General features: G+C 51.6%; 1 protein-coding gene across 1 annotated transcript; it reads right to left on the bottom strand.

Moving 5' to 3' along the window:
• Positions 1–3,846: 3,846 nt before the first annotated feature.
• Positions 3,847–19,463, bottom strand: Cela1 (chymotrypsin like elastase 1). Its single transcript, XM_028874390.2, has 8 exons — positions 17,418–19,463; positions 16,711–16,793; positions 14,732–14,832; positions 13,125–13,250; positions 11,435–11,571; positions 10,107–10,252; positions 4,782–4,931; positions 3,847–4,211 (listed from the first exon to the last, which is right to left on the bottom strand). The coding sequence occupies exons 1-8, from the start codon at positions 17,455–17,457 to the stop codon at positions 4,194–4,196; spliced, it is 801 nt and encodes a 266-aa protein (XP_028730223.1). The 5' UTR covers positions 17,458–19,463; the 3' UTR covers positions 3,847–4,193.
• Positions 19,464–20,347: the final 884 nt, after the last annotated feature.

Raw genomic sequence — 20,347 nt, 5'->3', positions numbered from 1 at the left:
GTGCGGCCTCCCAGCATGCCTCGCGCCAGGCCCGGAGGGGCGGGCCTTCACACCCTGCCTGCAGCCTGCAGGGCCTGGGCGGCCTGGACCACCCCACCCCACCCTGCGAGGACCACTGAGGCACGCCACCGTCCAGCCAGCCACCGGGCACGCCATCCAGCTTCCCGGGAGGACCACTGAGGCACGCCAACGTCCAGTTCCCTGCAAAGACCACTGAGGCACGCCACCGTCCAGCTAACCACTGGGCACGCCAAGGTCCAGCTAACCACTGGGCACGCCACGGTCCAGCTAACCACTGGGCACGCCACCGTCCAGCTAGCCACTGAGGCACGCCACCGTCCAGCTAACCACTGGGCACGCCACCGTCCAGCTAACCACCGGGCACGCCACCGTCCAGCTAGCCACTGAGGCACGCCACCGTCCAGTTCCCTGCAAAGACCACTGGGCACGCCACCGTCCAGCTAACCACTGGGCATACCATCATCCAGTTCCCTGCAAGGACCACTGAGGCACGCCACCATCCAGCCAGCCACCGGGCACGCCACAGTCCAGCTAACCACTGGGCACGCCACCGTCCAGCCAGCCACCGGGCACGCCACCGTCCAGCTAGCCACTGGGCACGCCACCGTCCAGCTGCCCGGGAGGACCACAGTGGCAGACCACTGTCCAGCCTCAAGTGCTTCCCCAGGCAACAGGCTGGCGTCCACAGGGGCATTTGGAGCTGAGAGGGCAGCTGGGTTGTTCTGAGGAAGCTGGCCAAGAAAGGCTTGTTTATGGTGGACTTTGGTGGGTGCACAAGACCAACGTGGAAACGCTGGCCCTGGGGTGGGAAAAGGATGCCCGTTGAACAGGGTCTTCGAACGTGTACCCTTGGTTCCCAAAAGCTGAACGGGACCTGAAAAGGACTGAAAGGAGGGGACAGAAAAGACTGAGTTCCACTCAGTGAGGACGTTTAGTGGACCAGAAACCACCCATGGGCTGTATGGATATTGATGTCTCAGCCTGGGTTGCATGTTTAGCTGGCTGTAAGCCTGGAAATTGTAGGGACAGAAGGTGGGCAGAATCCAGATCTGGATTTGAGAGGAAGACTGGAAAGAGCGATGATGTCCTCAGGAAAGGGGATGTCATGAGTAAAGTACTGAGGAGAAGGAGGAGCCAGCCAGGCGGTGGTGGCGCACACCTTTGATCCCAGCCCTTGGGAGGCAGAGCCAGGTGGATCTCTGTGAGTTGGAGGCCAGCCTGGACTACCAAGTGAGTTCCAGGACAGCCAGAGCTACACAGAGGGACCCTGTCTCAAAAAAGCCAAAAAGGAATAAATAAAGTGCTGAGGAGGAGAGACCAGGAGAAGCCTGAACTGGACAGTGGCAAGCAAGCCTTTCGGGTCAAAGCACAGCACGTTAGACGGACACAGAATGGGAATTTAGACACAGATTATACAAATTGGGGTGGGCAACAGAGATTACAACTATGGTTTCTCTGGGGGATAGGTCTTCTTCCAGTGACGTTCCGCCTGATCACTTAGAGGGGCTAGCTGAAAGGCATGGATGGATACGAGGTTTGGGGGTAACCATTTATTCCAGAACCTCAGAGAGCTGGTAAAATCTCCTCAAGGAAAGGAAGATGTCATAACTGACTTCCTGTGGGATGCAGAGGGAAGCTGGAGGCCTGCCCCAAATTGCCTGCCATTGCTCTCAGTTTCTTTCAGGCAAATAGAGACTGCACTCAAGGTCAGCAGTGCATCAGGCATTGCAGTACACCGGAAAGCCAAGCATAAAAGGCAACCCCCGGTCTCGAGGTGCTTAGTGTGGCGGTAGATTGGCAATCGGATGATCATCCGGTAATGCGCTTGATTCGTTTATGGAGATGGATACAAATTTTTCAAGCATTAGGTAGTTAGGGAATGGACATTAGTTTCGATGATGGCCTGGAAAAGGCAGATTAAGAAAATGGAAGGACTTCATTATAGACTAGGAAAGAGCAGAGAAATACAGAGACTCTTGGTCCTGCTGAGATGCTGGGAGAAGATAAAAAGGGCAGCCAGGGTGTCACTCCCAGGACGTCACAACTTCAGCAAAGTGTCCTGACTATTACCTCCTAAGAAACACTTTTCTTTCTTAGTGTTTGCTTGAGACAGGGCCTGAACTTAGGCAATCCCGCTTCAGCCTTCCGAGTGCTGGGTTTGCAGATGTGCACTACTGTGCCGGACTAAGAAGCTCTCTGGTGCAATTGACTCATTGGTGCTGAGGGAAGAGTAAGATCAAGCTTGGGGATGCCTACGGGCCACGCAAACAGGCATGCCACAAGATGGCGTGGGCTGGTTTAAGGACCATGGCCTTTGATGGGCTAACTACCTTTGATAGAAAACAACAAGAAAATAAAACAAAAACTGTTTCTTGTAACAGGAAGGACTGATAATTCTCCTAGATTACCCCAAATCCTCTGTGGTGGAATTAGGACAGGAATTCAGGCATCCTGACTCCAGTCCAGCCTGTCATAGCACACACACACAGTGATGTAGAGGCCATAGCACACACACACAGTGATGTAGAGGTCATAGCACACACACACTGATGTAGAGGTCATAGCACACACACACTGATGTAGAGGTCATAGCACACACTGATATAGAGGTCATAGCACACACACAGTGATGTAGAGGTCATAGCACACACACAGTGATGTAGAGGTCATAGCACACACACAGTGATGTAGAGGTCATAGCACACACACACAGTGATGTAGAGGTCATAGCACACACACACAGTGATGTAGAGGTCATAGCACACACACACAGTGATGTAGAGGTCATAGCACATACACAGTGATGTAGAGGTCATAGCACACACAGTGATGTAGAGGTCATAGCACACACAGTGATGTAGAGGTCATAGCACACACAGTGATGTAGAGGTCATAGCACACACAGTGATGTAGAGGTCATAGCACACACACTGATGTAGAGGTCATAGCACACACAGTAATATAGAGGTCATAGCACACACACTGATGTAGAGGTCATAGCACACACACACTGATGTAGAGGTCATAGCACACACACACTGATGTAGAGGTCATAGCACACACAGTGATGTAGAGGTCATAGCACACACAGTGATGTAGAGGTCACAGCACACATAGTGATGTAGAGGTCATAGCACACACACACTGATATAGAGGTCATAGCACACACACACTGGGGTAGAGGTCATAGCACACACACACACACACACACACACACACACACACACACACACGGATGTAGAGACTGTCTCTCCTGCTGCAGGCAGGGGGGGATCTGCCTCAGCCAGCCCCCCTGCTGCAGGTCTCCTCCCCCAACCTTTCCATCTGCTCTTTAGTGATTGCTGTGAAAAGCTGCTTCTCACTGGCCAAAACTTCTCCTTTCGGTTCCCCTCTGTTTCTCCCAGGCCATTCCTGACACCCTGAGCTGGTCAGGACAACACAGAGTTATCGGTTTCCTGGCTGTGTGGGGTTTCTAGAGCTCAAGATCCGGTTGCCTATTTTAGTCTCCACCTCAAAGTGCTGATTCACGCTCAACTCCAGCCCTGAATGGCTGCCTCTTCCTTTCTGGTCTCCCCCTCCCTCTCACCCCTTTCTTTTCTCTCTTTGGTATCTCTTCTCCTCCCTCCCCTTCCCACTTTGTCTCGGCTCCCTTAGTCTGCTGGCACCTGACCTCCTAACCCCACACCTCTAGGACATCCTTGGAGTGAGCACTTGTTCCCAATACAGAGCAAAGGGAAGAGCCAGGCCATGGTTGTGGTGAAATTCACCTTAGGACTCACAACTGGATTTCCTGTAGGGTGCTTAATCATAAAAACAAACACGCAATGTGATAATACATTCAGTTTTATTTGCCTTTCTGTATCTGGTTCAATAGTCTCAGAATTGTCTTTCCTCCCCACCCCCTCCTTTCCCTGGGTGCTGGAGAACCCAACCCAGGGCTTCTCACATGCTAGACAAGGCTTCCACTGCTGAGCCACACCACCCGCACCCCCCCTCCCCCCGTTGCAGTGTTGGGGATGAACCCAGGGCTCGGTACATGTTAAACAAGTGCTCTACCACCGAGTGATGACCCCAACCCTCTTTCCTTCCTGCTGACTTCAAGTCTCATCGCAGAGCTAAGAACCATCTTGGGAAGGCAAATGTTGACTCGTTGTCTTGACTCGGGAAAATGTTCAATTGGAGGCTATGACCTGAAGGAAAAGATGTTCTCAGTCAGTAACCTCTGCCCACTTGACTTCCTTGGGGCTTCTAGGTGAGTATGGCAATGCACTGGTTTATGGGGTGGTCAACAGAAAACAGGGTTCCTATGTGACAAGACACCTCAGGGTTAGCCACATAGCTAAGACCGGCAAGGGCAGATGTTAAAATGGCTGTGAGCCAAGATTCATGGAGCAAGGATCCAGAACGTGGTTGGTGGCTGGAAGGCACAGTGACGTGCTGTGTGGCTCCCTGGCTAGAACAGCTAGGCAGTAAGACATCTTTCACAGGTGAAAATTAGGGCACGCTTCAGGGAGAGCTGGGTGCTTGGAGTGCGGGTCTTTCTGAAGCCCGCCCCCCTTGGCTTTGATTCCGGATAGCAACCTGTGTGCTTGATTCCGATTAGAGTAAACTATAAAGGGCGAGGGGTGTGAAGGGGAGCCCCTGTGGAGGGAGGGAAGGGAGTTAGGGAGACAAGGCTTCCCCAGCCTGGGGTTCCCTGCCGAAGGCAGACACTGCCTGGGTCACGGGGGAGCCTCAGCTCAGCATTTTCAGGAACTCACATTATTCATCCAGGAGATGTAAGCAGAGACTCTCGTGAAGACTGTGGGCTTCCTAGAGACGTTACAGCCCAGTTTGGACACAAAGCTGGTCACTCCATGGACAGAATACTGGCCATTCACCAAGCAGTGGAGAGGACCTCCAGAGTCACCCTGCCAGAAAGAGCAACAGGATTCCAAAAGTGCAGCTCACTTACTTCCCACTTGTGCGCCAGGGCGCAGGTGCGAGCACACACACACACACACACACACACACACACACACACACACGCACACACTTTAAAAAAGCAATAATAACTTGAAGTTATATGCACCACTCTGGAGGGGAAAGATAGCAATGAGACACCGACCCCCAAATCCGAGGCAGGACATGAGTGCTGCAGGGGTGGGGTGGGGTGGGGTTAAGGATGGCCTTGAGAGAGGAAGACTTCCATTGTGTGGATGCACAGGAAGTGGAGGTCCAACTTGGACCCCGCGGTGGGAACAGGGGTGGCCCGCAGGTTCAGATCTCTGCCGCTCTTCCCCAGGGCCGTCAGAGGAGGACTTTCCGCAGTTGGCGCCCTCCTTCCACATGGCGGGTCCTGAGGGCTGAACTCAGGCTGGCAGGCTTGCTGAGCCAGCTTGCTGACTGGCTCTAACACTTGCTGCTGTTTGCTCAGGTGGGACTAGAAGTGGACCCCATGGCTTCCTTCACACAGGCTAGGCACGCACGAGTCTCTCTCTCCCCCTCCTCTCTCCCTGTCCCCTTCTCTTTCTCCAGACAGGGCTTTGAGGGGACCGGAGAGATGGCCCAGTAGCTAAGAACACTTGCTGCTCTCAAAGAGACTCCCAGTTCTGTTCCCAGCACCCATGTGGTGGCTTCCCACTGTCCATGACTCTGCTGCCTCCCCAAGGGCCAGACATGCCCACAGTGCCCATACATACATTTATTTTTAATTAGCTTTTTAAGGCATGAACTACATGCCTGGCTGAATTTACTTTTAACTTTTTATTATGTGTATGCACATGTGGAGGCCAGAGAGAGTCTGGCCCCCTGGATCCGGAGATATGGGCAAGTGTAGCTTGTAAGGCACCTGACAGGTGCTGGGAACTGAACTCTGGTTCTCTGGAGGAGCAAGAAGCTGAGCCATCTCTCTAGCCCTGTGCGTGCGTGCGTGTAAATGTATGCTAATATATTTAACCTATGGAAGCAGATTTCAAAAGGTTAGCTGAGCTGACATGGTGGCACATGCCTGTAATCCTAGAGTTTAGGAATCTGTGAGTTTGAGGCCAGCTTGAGTTACATAGTGAGTTCCAGACCAGTTTGAGCTTTATAGAGAGTCCCTGACCAAAAAAAAAAAAAAAAAAAGGTTAGCTGAAAGTGGTGTCCTCTGGGGAGGGGATGGTGTCAATACGACAAATGACTGTCTTGTTCTTTTCTACTATTCACTATTAAGATGCGTAGTCTCATTTGAGAACACAAGCAATATGTTTAACATTAATAAAAATTAAACTTCAGAAGAAAAGGAGGTGGGGAGATTGCTCAGTTTGGAAGGTGGTTAAAGTCAACACAAAGACCTGGATTTGATCCTCAGAATCCAGATTTAAAAAATAAAAAAAAGCCCCCTATAATCTCAGTGCTGGGGAGGTGAAGGCAGGCAGACCCTGGACCTTAGCTTATTTTGTAAATTAGGGGGTAGTAAGTGACCTTGTCTCAAAAATAAAGGTAGACAGTGGCTGAAAATGACATCACAGGTTGTCCTCTGCCCCCCCCCCCAACACACACTTGCACACACAGAGAAACACGCACAAGAAGAGCTAGGGGAAGTGACCAGAAAATTAAAACTGGAGCTAATTCTTCAAAGAGCTCACTGCAGCCCTGACTACTCAGGGAAAAATGTTTTCAGACGATTTTACACACACACACACACACACACACACACACACACACAACCAAATCTCTCCTACCCATGCTCTAGCAAATCAAGGGGAGGAAAGTTGAGATTTATTTCATGTGTGCAAATGTTTTGCCTGTGTGTGTGTGTGTGTGTGTGTGTGTGTGTGTGTGTGTGTCTGCATCACGTGCCTGCCTAGAGCCCCCTGCGGTCAGAAGAGGGCGCCAGACCCCTTGGAGCTGAAGTTAATGATGTTGGGCGGCCAGAGAGTCATCTCTCCACCACACCCCCCAACAATTTTCTGCGAGTATTTCAGAACTAATGGAATGGGGGAGAACGGAGAGTGTAGGACACCACGGCTTGATGCTGACTGGCATGGGAAGGGAATGAGCTGGACGAGATGGAAGGCGTGGCTGGAGATCTAGGTCAGAAGTTCTGAGAAGCTGCAAAAGAACCTGGTGTGGATGTATAAACTGAAGCCAGAGAGAGCCACAGATCCTCCCGGAGGAGGAGGGGACTCACTTAGGCCTCTGAAAACCTCAAAGGCCTACTATCTGGGGGATCTCCAGTAAGAAAGGATCCAGAGACACATTTATTACAAAGACTTATCAGTTTGGGGAAAATAAATTCTCTAGACCTTCAGAATTGAAGGCCCTTTGAGAGCGTGTGTGTGTGAATTATTCAGGACTTGAGGAAGGAAAGGAGACCTGGAAGAAGTTGGTTGTACTGTGCATTAGCCTGTCTCTCTTTTAAAGTACTATTGTTCTTGTTATTTATTTTTATTTTGAGATAGGGTCTTACTTTGTACCCCAGGCTGGCCTTGAACCCTAAGGTCCACTTGCCACTGCCTCCCTAGTGCCGGGATTAAAGGCCTGCGCCACCACGCCCGACATCGTAGTGTTTTAGCGGTGAAAGTTTTAGCAGTGAAACTGGAAAAGCACTGGCTACACGAGACCCGTTGGTCCTTCCCTCCTGTTGTAACCAGCACTCAAGCCTCCTGCAGACTTCTCCGCCCCTTCCACAAAGCTGGGGCCTTGCAATCAATTCCTGTGCTGTTGCCACGGGCCGGTAGAAAACCCAGCCCAGAACTAATCCACCCCCTCTGACTAGGTCAGGTAGAGAACCCAGTCCAGAATTAATCCACCCCCTCTGACTAGGTCTCTGAGAAAGAGTGAGTGGAGCCTAGGCCAACCTCACCGCCATGAAGGACAGGCCTTTCCCGCTCACTGTAATTATCCCAGGCATGCGCAACCTTTGCCCCTTCATTTTAAGCAGTCAAGCTGACTTCCTAGTTCATGAGTAACCAGAAGCAATAAAACATAACACCTGCCTACAAACCTGTTCACGTTCTGGGAACATCTGCCACCTCCCACTCCCCGCCCCCAGTTAAAGCCAGCTCCACCTGGACTCTGATTCCCATTCCATTCCTCCCTTCCTTCCTGGGATCGTGGGCCGTCCATTATCCTTCTTGGTCTCCAGGACACCTTCCTCTCTGCCCATTGTCACTCAATTTCCTTCCCCAGTGAAAGAGCCGTCTTTCCACGACTGCGGTCTCTAATGTCGTCCAGGTTCTTGAAGAGTGACCCACATTCCCTGAAGAATGTCTTTCCATCCTTACCTGTCAACTGTGTTTCTGACCTCACCGTCTACAGATACTCTGGCCATGACCAACAGTTACAGCCCTCATCCATCGCAGCTAGGGGATGACGTGTCAGTCTCTCTCCGGGTCTGTAGATCCGGTTGCATGCTTTTCTCTCTCGTCTACAGCCCTCCCTTGGATCTGGGTGTGTTCTCTCTCCTCCACTCACCCCTGGAACAGTCAAGCCTTCCTGTTCTTGTGGATCTTTCCCAACCCACTCTCTTTACTATTCCGCAACTTTTCCTTGAGGTGAGGGATCACATTTGTTCCCAAGGGCATCTCACCTGGCTTTCTCTCCCAAGCTCCATTTTCTTGTTTTATTTTTTTTCTGTTCTCAAGATAATATCTCAAGTATCCTGGGCTGGTCTTGACCTGGCTTTGTAGCCCAAGATGATCTTGATGCTCTGGGCCTCCGTCCTGCCTCCCCAGTGCTAGGATTATAGACACACACACATCCACGTCCCATCTATGTGACACTGAGGGAACCCAGGCTTTATGCTTGTGTCATTGGGCTCACAGCTGGAAGATTATCCTTTGGGTTTTTTTTTTTTTTAACCATTTCCAAAGGTTATAACCATAGCCAATAGCTCACCGGCCATAGACAACCAGGTGGCAGGCTGGACATGGCTTGGGCGCCTCTGATCCTAGCTCGTTCTAGCCGAAGGGAAAGACCTCTTGTTCCCCTGGTGCTGTGAGCCGGATGTCTTCCTCCATGTCGCCCCTTCCTCTGAGTGACTTTCCTCTTTTCACCTGGGTCACTGGTCTGAACCTTCAAGACTCCTTGCAGTTCTCGGGGAAGGTAGGTCTTTCCCGACTCCAGCAGACAGAGAGAGGTAGTGACTATCGGGGGCCGCCATGTGACTCTGTTTGTCTTTACCAAAATGTTTAGCCACAGTGTTACGACACCACCCTTGGTTCCGCAGCGATACAACGCCATACTGCTCTAGGTTCCTTCACTTGCCTTTCTTTCTTTCTTTCTTTCTTTCTTTCTTTCTTTCTTTCTTTCTTTCTTTCTTTCTTTCTCTCTTTCTCTCTTTCTCTCTTTCTCCCTCCCTCCCTCCCTCCCTCCCTTCCTTCCTTTCTTTCCTTTTTTCGAGACAGGGTTTCTCTGTGTAGTTTTGGTGCCGGTCCTGGATCTCATTCTGTAGTCCAAGCTGGCCTCGAACTCACAGAGATCTGCCTGGCTCTGCCTCCCGAGTGCTGGGATTAAAGGCATGTGCCACCGCCGCCGCCTGGCTCACTTGTCCTTGTTTAACCCTCTCTGGATTCCCAGCACCCAGCACAGTTCCTGGCATGTGTGAGACATGCACCCAGGTTGAAGCACTGAGCAACCTGTGATATGGTTTACTGTGATATGTCTTATCTGAGTTGAGAATTCTCTGCACTGTGTAAGACATAGAACTGCTTGGTGCGGGTGCCTCTGCTGTGCCCACCTGCACCCACTCCTGCCAACACCAGAGGAAAGGGCAGCGGCGAGGACGTGCAAGAAAAGGGGATGTACAATGGGATTGGAAGCTGCCTTTCACACAGTTAACCTCCACCCTCCCCACAGGCCCAGCCCCACAGCTACCGTTAAAAGAATTTAGGTCACAAGCAACTTCTAAAGACTATACACGTACATAAGCACGGGAGCGTTAGGGCCCCAGAGCAGCTTTTGAGGTAAGGCTAAGGAACGAGGCATTTTCATAGTCCTTCCCACTTTGAGGTCCTGAGACAGAGTAGACAGCTGAGTCCATCCATGGGTGCAAGAGTAGGTGAGGGACTGAGGGCGAGCAAAAGGCGGAGAGTCCAGAGGGGCTCACGGCGGGCACTCACCTGGCATCCCGAGCGGACCCCGTCTCCCCCGGCACACACCATGGTCCTCTTCACTGTGGAGCCCCAGTAAGAGGAGCTGGAGCAGATGGTATAGTCCACGCTGGGCAGGTATGCCTGCTGCAGGCTCTGAGACAGCTGCCCGTCGGCTGAACGGGACGGCACGTTGGAAGTCAGCACAGGGAGGAATCCTTCCACAGCTCAGGTAGCCAGCGTCTTACTGCCCTCTCTTCCTTCTCCTCCGCCCCCCTCCTCCCCCTCCTCCTCCTCCCCCTCCTCCTCTTCTTTCTTCTACAGGGTCTCACTCTGTAGCCCTAGCTGTCCTAGAACTGGCCTTGAACTCACAGAGATCCGCCTGCTTCTGGGCTCTGAGTGCTGGGACCAGAGGCCTGTGCCACAGCGATTTATCCCCACTTCCTAAGAGCTGAGTTCAGGGGTTGGAGAGATGACTCATTGGTTAAGAGCCCTTGCTGTTCTTGACGAGGACCTGAGTTCAGTTCCCAGCACCCTTCTGGGCAAACACCCTCTTCTGAACTCTGCAGGCCCTGCACTTCGTACATGTGCAGACACGTACACATGCATAGTTAAAAACAATAAACACGAATCATTTTTAAAAGGAGCTTAGTACAGCTTTCCTTTATCTGGCTCCTTTGAGTCTTCACAGCCATTTTGCATCTGATGCCATTTCTCTAGGCCCTTACGGTCCTTTCCCGTTGGAGAACCACGGTGCTATTACAGGAACTGAGAGCTGGATTAGAGGCCTGTCTGTGTCTGCCCCCGGCTTTCCCAATAGACTGTGCTCAAGTAAGGCCTCGACTCTTCTCCCGGAACCCGCCTCCTGCCTGTGGCTGCCAGGCTTCTGTTTCCACGTTCCTAACGCCTCTGTTCACAGCTCTCCCATCTTTCCACGTCATTTGGGTAACATTCCCGCCAAGATGTGGAGAGGGGACCAGAGGCCTCCTCTGCCCTGTGACTGGATCTGCAGCCACCCAGGTCTGTGTACTTCAGTTCAGTGGGGTACCTGTCTGTGCAGGGGCAGAGACCTGTAACCAGTCACATGACCAAGTGCTTTGCTTTCTTTTCTGCCCAATTTCCTAATGCATAAGATAAGGGCCAGCACAAAATAATTTCTCTGCTAAGTTTTTCTTTTCTTTCTTTGGTTATGAGAGTCTGTGAACCTCTGACTCAACTGCATCAGTGATTTGATCTGTGGTTCTCTAGGTCGTCTGTCTCTGGCTGTAAATGTCTAGAACCATAGAAAATAATGCCCAAGGAGCTCACCCATTTCATCAACATCCCAGTGGTGTACGGTGGGAGCATGTACGACTTACTTTTGGTCTTTCCCCAGCCTGTGATGTAGCAGGGAGTGTTGTTTGCCAGGGTGGTTCCCTCCTGGGGCAGAACCCCCAGCTGGATGTAGTTATTGAGTGTGACACTCTGGGCCAAGCGCAGCAGGGCGATGTCATAGCTGTGGGAGAGACGGAGGTGGCTTACCCACGGTCAGGTCTGCTGTTCACAGGACTCAAGTCCAGTCCTGAGCACCAGCTGCCTGTAACTCCAGCTCTGGGCAATCTGATGACTTCTGGACCTGCACACACGTGAACACACAGACACACAGACACACAGACACACAGACACACACACGCACAGACACAGACACACACATACAGACAAACAGACACACACACTTAAAGGAGGGGTAAACTCGGAAGCAGTTGGTTGCGGGACATTCGATGAGTAGCAGCACCACCTGCTGGTAGGACGCTGGAATTGCAGCCTGGCTCTGCTCCGCCCCCTGGGGTGGTGGACAGCCAGAGCCATGAAAACCCGCAGGTGGTGTGATCTCCATTACAGAGTTCTCAACAGGGACGAGTCTGAAACATCTGTCAGAATTATGCCAGTTACCTGAAGCCACCCCTACACTCTCTACAGAACAGAAGACCTTTTTAATCTTTTGTGGTGCTGGGGGGGGGGGCGTCACGCTCAGGGTCACACGTAGGCCGGTGTTGGACTGGGTCACAATCTTGCACCAACATCCCCTTCTGTGACCACCATTTTTTTTTTTTTCTAGTGCCAGGGATTGAACCAGAGCCTCAAGCATGTCAGGCAGGCACTTTGCCACTGAATTACCTCCCGGCTCTTGTGTTACTTTTTATTTATTTTTTGGTAGACATGGGGCTAGGTGTTTTAGAACCTGGGTCGTTCTGATCACAGGCTGTCTTTGTTCTGACCATGTAGTTGATAATGACTTTGAACTGCTGATGATCCTGCCTTAGCCTTTCAAGTGCTGGGCTTACCAGACTGTCCCATTAAGGGCAGCTCCCTAACTACCAAGTTAATGATTACCTTTCCAAAACTTTACAACCCACCTTAAGAAAATTCCCCAGGGCTGGGGTGGGGCTCAGGGGTTGAGTACTTGCCTGGTATTTTCAAGGCTCTAGGTTCCTTTTCCCACACCAAAGCCAAACCAAAACGAAACAAAATTTCCTTGTATGGATGAAGTATATTCCACAGAGGGCGTAAATAACAAAGAACAAACAAAGCCCTGGGTGGTGCTGAGATCCTAGAACCCCTGCACTCGGGAGGAGGCAGGGTGCAAGCAACCTCGGCTACACGGTGAGTTCAAGGCCAGCTTGAGTTACATGAGAGACTCTCCAAAGACCAAAACCAAACCAAAACACCCACCCCCAGAAAAATGGAGACATTAAAACAGACAAGTCCTCCCATGATCCAGCTGTGCGGCCCCACCCACAAGAGATAAACCCGAAGCTCTTCAGGCATTCAGGTGTGCTCCTGGCCGAGAGGCCAGCACATGGCCTGAGGCAGGACATGGGGCTGTCTTCCAGGCTCCACTCAACAAGGCCAGGCTACAAAAGCCACACAGGAAGTTTCAGGCCATCCCTCCATCACCCCACTCCCCCCCTACCCCCCACCCTCTGAGAACAAGTGAGGGAAACGGGGGCCCAGTGGCCAGGCGGGGGTCCCCACCCCAGCGCACAGCCGGTTTAGTGTCCTGCCTACCCCGCAGCCACGTTGTCCTTGTTCCAGCTGGGGTGCACCACGATCTTCTGAACGCTCACGTACTGCTCTGTGCCATCGTTCTGGCTCAGGTTGTGATCGCCAACAACCACACGGAAAGTCATCTGGCTGGAGAGAGAGGAGGAAGCCTGAGGGACCGCTGTCCCCCCTTAGAGGAGAGGAGGGCAGTGGTGACAGTTTACTTTTGGGACGGACACACACAGGAGGGCAAAAGGTTAGGACACAGCAAGTCCCCCCATTCCCTAAAGTTACCAACTTGTGGCAGCAGAAAAAAAAAAACCAACCAGCTGCACATTCTCAGTTTATTAAGCTAACAGTATAAGTTGAATATGATAGTACCCGACGGCACCTATCCGTGAGGGAAATAAACTTATTGGTTACACACACACACACACACACACACACACACACACACACACACACACACACACGTGTTGTTGTTGTTGGTTTAGACAGGGTCTCATCCCAGGCTGGCTTCAAACTCTCAATCCTCCTGCCTCAGCCTCCTGTACCAGGGTTACAGACGTACATCACTATATACAATCTAGATCAGTAACTCCGAAAGTGTGGTCCTGGACCATGCTTACAGTCACCTGGAAACTTGTTGGGGTCTGGGGAGACGGCTCAGTGGGAAAGGTTCACTGTGCAAGCCTGAGGAGATAGAGGCCTCTGACCCCAGCTCAGAGGCAGAGCTGCGTCCCAGGGCCTCGCTGCCCAGCCTAGCAAAAACATCAAGTCCCAGGTTCAACAGCGACTCTTCCAAAAGATCAGGTGACGTGATCGAGGAAGACATTCCGATGTTGACCTCTGACCTACCCAAAGGCCCATGTGGGCAATCACACACCTGTATACGCTCGTACACACACGCATGCCCCCCCTCCCGCCCCCACAAATACACTCATCAGGCCTCACCCGGGACGTGCCGTATCGGAACTCTGCTGAGGGGACCCACCAACTGGTTCTATGTGCTTCCCGTGTGATTCTAATGTGTTCAAGTCTGGGAACCGGGCAGGGAGGGATGGTCCAGCGGATAAGGGCACTTGTTATGCAAGCAGGTAACCTGGGTTCTGGGCCTGGGATGGGAAAATCAGCTCCACACAGTTGTCCTCTGATCTCTGCATGTACATCATGCCGTGTGCGCCCCCTCCCCGCATCCTGCACACACACATTCACACACACACACAACAACAACAACAATATCAATAATAATAGTAATAATAATAACACATTCCAACATTTTAAAAAGGAAACTTGCTTGTTGCAAGCAGGGAAAATTGACCAGTACTCAGACACTGAGTCAGTCTTTAAGTGTCTCCTCCGTTCTCTGTGTTATTTTCCCACTTCAGAGATGAGAGACTGGGAGAGCAGAGAAGGTCACATGGCCATAGATACGGGAACGGGATTTGAATCTGGACCTGCTGGACTCCAAAGCTTGTACTTCCTCTATATTGTCCCCTCAGTGACCCCCAAACACAATTGGGCTCAGCGGTGACCCTCTGCCAGCCCTGCCCGGAGAAGTCCAAGTTACACGTTCTTCCAGAAGGGTCAGTCGAGTCCTCCCAGGGGCGCGGAAACCGACTGCTCCTCACCTGTCCACGCAGTGAGCGGCCGTCATCACCCAGTTGCGTCGGATGAGCGTTCCTCCGCAGGTGTGGTACCACAACCCTCCAGAACGGTACTGGAGGGAAATCTAGTCAGGAGGGAAGAAAGCAGGGAGGCTGGAGTCATCGTCTAAAACTCCTGACATTATTCAAAACATTCTCTAACTTCCTGGACCGGGGATAGCAGACCCATCTCCCCCTCGGCCGATGGCTCTGGACCCTGGACCGGGGATAGCAGACCCATCTCCCCCTCGGCCGATGGCTCTGGACCGGCTGGAAGCGGCTTGCTGAGAAGAGGTATTAGTCGCTTCTGGGGTCGGCTGGAAAGAGTCTCCACTGTTTGGTGACATTTGCTACACACATGAGAAAGCAAAGGCACACACAGGCATCTTAGGCATCTCAACACTAGGATGCTGCCGTGGGTTAAAACTCAGATTCTTTTCTCTCTCCTTTCCAAAAGGGAGCCAAGCGTTGCTCCTTCAGCCGAGCCCTACAGGTTCAGGTCTCAGGGTCCCCTCTTCAGTGTCTTCTAGAAGTACCCCGGCCTCCCACATCGGGGAGGACTTAGAATGCCAATGGAATATGTTTTTAAAAAAATCAGTTTGTGTTTTCTCATTTTATACAATAGATCTACTTCTGAAAATTGGGTTCAGACTGCTGTAAGTTAAATTTAATTGTAATTGCAGAATTCCTCTGGAAGTTAGGACTGGTGAGCAGCTAGTGTGCTGATTTTGTGTGTTTATATCTGCATTAAGTCAGGCTCAAGTGTCCTGTTGAGGATGTGGAAAGGTGCGGCTGGAGAGGTGGCTCAGTGGTTAAGAGCGCTGGTTGTTCTTCCTGAGAATCCAAGTTCAATTCCCAGCACCCACATGGCAGCTCACAACTGTCTGTAGCTCCAGTTCCAGAGGATCCAACACCCTCACACAGACATACATGCAGGCCAAACACCAGTGCATAGGAAATAAAAATAAATAAAATTTAAAAAGGATGTGGAAACACTAGCCCCTGTGTTTGGGGCACACTGTGAGGTAGTCAATGCATGTGTGTTTTAGGGCATGTGGCGCCTTTGGGGTCCACCTGGCACATAGTCTGTGACTGTGTCACACTGGCTGTCACAGGAATAATGAAAACAGCTTGTGAGGAGAGGATGTACCTCAGAGGCACCAGCGAGGTCCTGGGTTCAAGCCCTCACTACAGAAAGAAGGAACGAGGTTTGGGTCACAAGTAAAATCACTGGTTACGCAAACCTGATGGCCTGCGTATGGATCCTCAGAACCCACTCGAGGGACTGGTGTGTTCATCCCAGCACTTGGGAGGCAGAGTCTGTGTGTTCGAGATCAGCCTGGTCTATATTGCCAGTTCTGGGCCGGCCGGGGCTAACATGGCGAGACCCTGTCCCACACCACAAACCCAAACCTGGATGTGGTGGTGAGCACCTGCGATTCCCAGCACCCTGTGGTAAGGTGGGAGGTGGAGATGGAGAATGAGCTGGAAGGTTGAGAGGTCAGTGAGGGAGGGAGGGGTCGGTGCTGGCTGGAACATGGGAGTCTGCCGCAAACATCATGGAAGGCTCTAGCTGCCCTGTGGCGTTCTGGTACTTTCTCTGTGTCTGTCTGTCTGTCTGTCTCTGTCTCTGTCTCTGTTCCTCTCTCTCTCTCTCTCTCTCTCTCTCTCTCTCTCTCTCTCTCTCTCTCTCTCTCTCTCTCACACACACACACACACACACACACACACACACACACACACGCCCATTGAGACTGGTGTATAAGTTCCCTCTCCACAAGTCTTTTGCATTTAGAGTTCCACCTCAGTCTGGTCCCACACATCTTTAAAATTCAGAATTAGACGGCAAGGGAGCTCTGCCTGAGGGTAAACACACATATACATGTAAAAATAAAATGTTTCGGGGGAGGGCATACACAGCATTCCTGGCTTGGGTAGAAGCCTGGGCAGGAGGAACCACCCACCTGAGATGGCCAAGAGTTCCTCTGGACCTCAGTCCCTCCAACCACCCGTGCGTTGGTTTCTGGAAAGTCCTGGGTGCTGTGTCCTTTGTGGGGCGGAAGAAAGAAAAGTGGGTGATGACTAAGCATGGGGTCAGTGGGGCGGGGGTGGGAGCAGCAGCCTGGCTTTGAAGACTGTTAGCTTTGTCTGCAAATTCTCAGCTCTCCGCAACAGGCCCGGGGGCCCAGCCCTGAGCTGTCTGCGCCTCTTTTGCCTCTTTTGAAAACAGAGCCTCAGAGCACCTCCTGCTTCTCTGGGGTGTGCGAGAACTCTGGCTGGCAGGGGGAGACCTTTCCCAAACCAGCAGGCGAGGGGCCCACAGGTGCCCATGCTCTTCCCTGGCTCCAGGTCACCTTGAGGAGCCCCCTCCCCATGCTTCGGCAGGATTCTCCAGAAGCCATGGACAGCAGTCGGGAGGGGTGGTGGGGAACCACTAAAGGGGCTTCGTTATGTTTCTTAGTCAGGCACCTGCCCCCCAGCAGGCACCTGCCCGGCAGGCAGTCAGAGCTCCTCAGTCCGGCCTCTCTTCTGCTCCAGAGGGTTTCTGCTAAATTGACAGGCACAGCTTTCCACCTTCCTCTGAGACAGAGAGCTAGCCTGGGCTTAGAGACTTTCTGACCCTCCTGCTCAAATCCCCTCCCTCAGAGCTCGGGCCAGAAGAGCCACTCACCATACAGGACCAGGGAAGCGAACACCAGGAAGTGTAACATGTTGCCGAGAGAGCAGACCACTGCCCCTTTGCCATGAGCCGAACCCTCTTTATATTCCTCTTATCAGCAGCTTTGCTGACCTTCCTCCTGCCAGCTGGGCAGGGCTGTGGGGAGAAGGCAGGAACGCACAGGTGCCATGGCAGTACAAAGGAAAAGTTTTCAAGTCATTTATCTGTTATTCAAAGACAGGACAAGGTTAGGACTCAGTTAACCTGTTTCAGTTGAAAAGCATCCAGAAGATCCTTTTTTTTTTTTTTTTCTTTTTTGAGAAATAAGATGGAGGGAGAGCGTACCATCGAGATGGCTGAGAGGGTTAATAGCCTTTGCCCCCCAACTGTCGGCCCCAGTTCAATTTCTAGAATTGACACTATAGAAGGAGTGAATGGAATCTTGCAAGTTGTCCTCTGGTCTCCATGTGCATGTGCTCATGCTCGCGCGTGTGCACACACACACACCATAAATACGTAGAGAGGTAAATGTGATAATAAAACAATTTAAGATTCAGAATGAGGATTGCTTTTCTTTCAGGTGAGCCCCACGTTGTTAGAATCTCTCTCAGCATCCACCGCTGCCCCACTGTACACTGTGGAACTATAACGCAGAGACCTGTCCTGTGCATGTAGGGATTGGGGGCTGGGGAGAATCGGGGAGAAGGAGAGAACACAGCAGCTTCTCTGTGTCCAGAGAGGAAGATGGGGCTTGTCCCCAGCACGTGGATGCAGGCTGGAGCCCAGCAGCAAAGCAAAGAGGACGCTATGGAGAGAAACGGATCTGGAAAGGCTCAGTAGGAAAACCGTGGAGCTCTCGGGGCCAGAGAATGTGGGCAAGCTGGAAGAGGGAACCCTCAGGACTGGGAGGATGAGGGCCATGAGGATGGAGGGCAGAGGGTGCACAAGAGGAAGGGCCAGAAGAGGAAGGAGGAGGTCAGAGGCCAGTGTACCCCAAAGAGGAGAGAGGACCATCAGCTGGGCCCATGATGGCCGGGGTCATTGCAGGCCTCAGCAAAGGGTGTGGGGGCAGCAGTAGAGTGAAGCCTGTGGCCCAAAGAGGAGAGAGGACCATCAGCTGGGCCCATGATGGTCAGGGTCATTGCAGGCCTCAGCAAAGGGTGTGGGGGCAGCAGTAGAGCGGAGCCAGGAAGCTGCGTGACTTCCCTAGGGCCCTCTGCACCTAGGCACCTCACAGTCCAGGCTTTGGGGCTGGTGGGCCGAGAGAGGCCCAGGAAGGCATTTGCAGAGCTCTGCAGTCTGGCCCCTGGGCCTTCAGGATAGCTCTTTTCCTACAGTCTGCCTCCAGCATCAAAAAACAAACAAACAAAAAACAAAAAACAAAACAAAACAAAAAACCAGAGGCAAGCTCATGGAGAGGGCTGAGGTGGCCAGAGAATCCAGGGCCTCTTGCCATTCCTCTCCAACTTCTTGCTGCTCTGGAGACTGAGAGGCAGTTGCTGGTCCAGGATGAGGTGTGTTAAGAGAAAGCTTGAGCGCCTCCTCTTGGGTATAGCCCGGCATGACAGACTCCATCCAATGTCCTCAGCCCTTAAGGGCTTCATCAGTTCCATATCTGTGTCTGTTCTTGGCCTGGCCCAGAGAAGCCCAGTCCATGGGCCCTTGAAAACCAGCCTCCTGCCAGGAGCAGGGGCTCACATCTGCGATTCCAGCGCTTAGAAGGTGGGGGACGTAGGAGGCTGGAGAGGAGCTCAGAGCCAGCCTGGGCTAAAGGAGACCTTTCCCAAACAAACAAAAGCAGTAACAAGCTCTAGGCTTCCACTTAAACCCTTCACAACTGGTACTTCATCCTTAAACTGGTCAACCTTCCTTTCTCTTTGAGGTACGGTCTGGTCTTGAACCTCAGTCTCCAGGTGCTGAGGTTACAGGCGCCCACCTCAGGCTCTCTCATTCTCATTTACAGGTTTAAGCATGGACAGTGACCTCGGTTGCCTTCAATGTCAAGACACTCCTCCCCCCAACCCCTCCAAATAAGCATTCCAATCCTAGGAACACATCCTTCTCTCTCTCTCTCTCTCTCTCTCTCTCTCTCTCTCTCTCTCTCTAAAGTGTTTTTTGTTGTTGCTGTTTTTGTTTTTGAAGACACGGTTTCTCTGTGTAGCCATGGCTGTCCTGGAACTCGCTCTGTAGACCAGGCTGGCCTGGAACTCAGAGATATCCACCTGCCTCTGCCTCCAGAGTGCTGGGATTAAAGTCCTGTACCACCACTGCGGGGCTGGAACATATCCTTTTCAATTAAACAAAGACGCGAGGCTGTGGTATATAGTTACACTATAGGTAGTATAGACAGTATAGTAAACTATACTGCTGTAGTATAGTATAGCATAGTATAGTATAGAATAGTAAACTATGCTGCTGTGGTATAGTATAGTATAGTATAGAATAGTAAACTATGCTGCTGTGGTATAGTATAGTATAATATAATATAGTATAGTATAGAATAGAATAGTATAGTATAGAATAGTAAACTATGCTGCTGTGTATAGTATAGTTTACTGCAAAACTTTATGGCTGGTCATGACATTTCCCACAAAGTTTGGAAAAATCCATGTTGACCCAGAGCAGGTCTGAGTAAATTGGATCGAATGGTGGAAAAACTATTATTAGACACCGACTTGTGGATTTATTTGGTGATTTACTTAAAGCACTGTTTGCACTGCCCACTTGCCAAGCATGACTTCACTTGCTACCTGAAATAGAATGACCTGGAGAAACAGCTGAAACAATGGGTCATCGCCCTAACAACCTGCTCACCTCAGGTAGGCTTCTGGGAAACCTTGCTGGTTGCAGGCTCCACCTTGCGGTTTTAGAATATAAAAACCAGAAGGCCAGCTGACCCCAGGACCGAGCAGGCCTTTCAGGAGGTGTCCTGGCTTCGGTCT

The sequence above is a fragment of the Peromyscus leucopus genome, chromosome 20 (genome assembly GCF_004664715.2).
Source record: "Peromyscus leucopus breed LL Stock chromosome 20, UCI_PerLeu_2.1, whole genome shotgun sequence".
Taxonomy (NCBI): Eukaryota; Metazoa; Chordata; class Mammalia; order Rodentia; family Cricetidae; genus Peromyscus; species Peromyscus leucopus.
This window is presented reverse-complemented; position numbering and strand designations above follow the sequence as displayed.

Excerpts from the sequence above, each read along its gene's own strand:
- Cela1 (XM_028874390.2), bottom strand. The coding sequence starts at position 17,457 with ATGTTACACTTCCTGGTGTTCGCTTCCCTGGTCCTGTATG. Across the intron at positions 11,572-13,124 it reads AAGGACAACGTGGCTGCGGG|CTATGACATCGCCCTGCTGC; the intron begins GTAGGCAGGACA and ends TCTCTCCCACAG. Across the intron at positions 10,253-11,434 it reads AGGCTGGGGAAAGACCAAAA|CCGACGGGCAGCTGTCTCAG; the intron begins GTAAGTCGTACA and ends CGTCCCGTTCAG.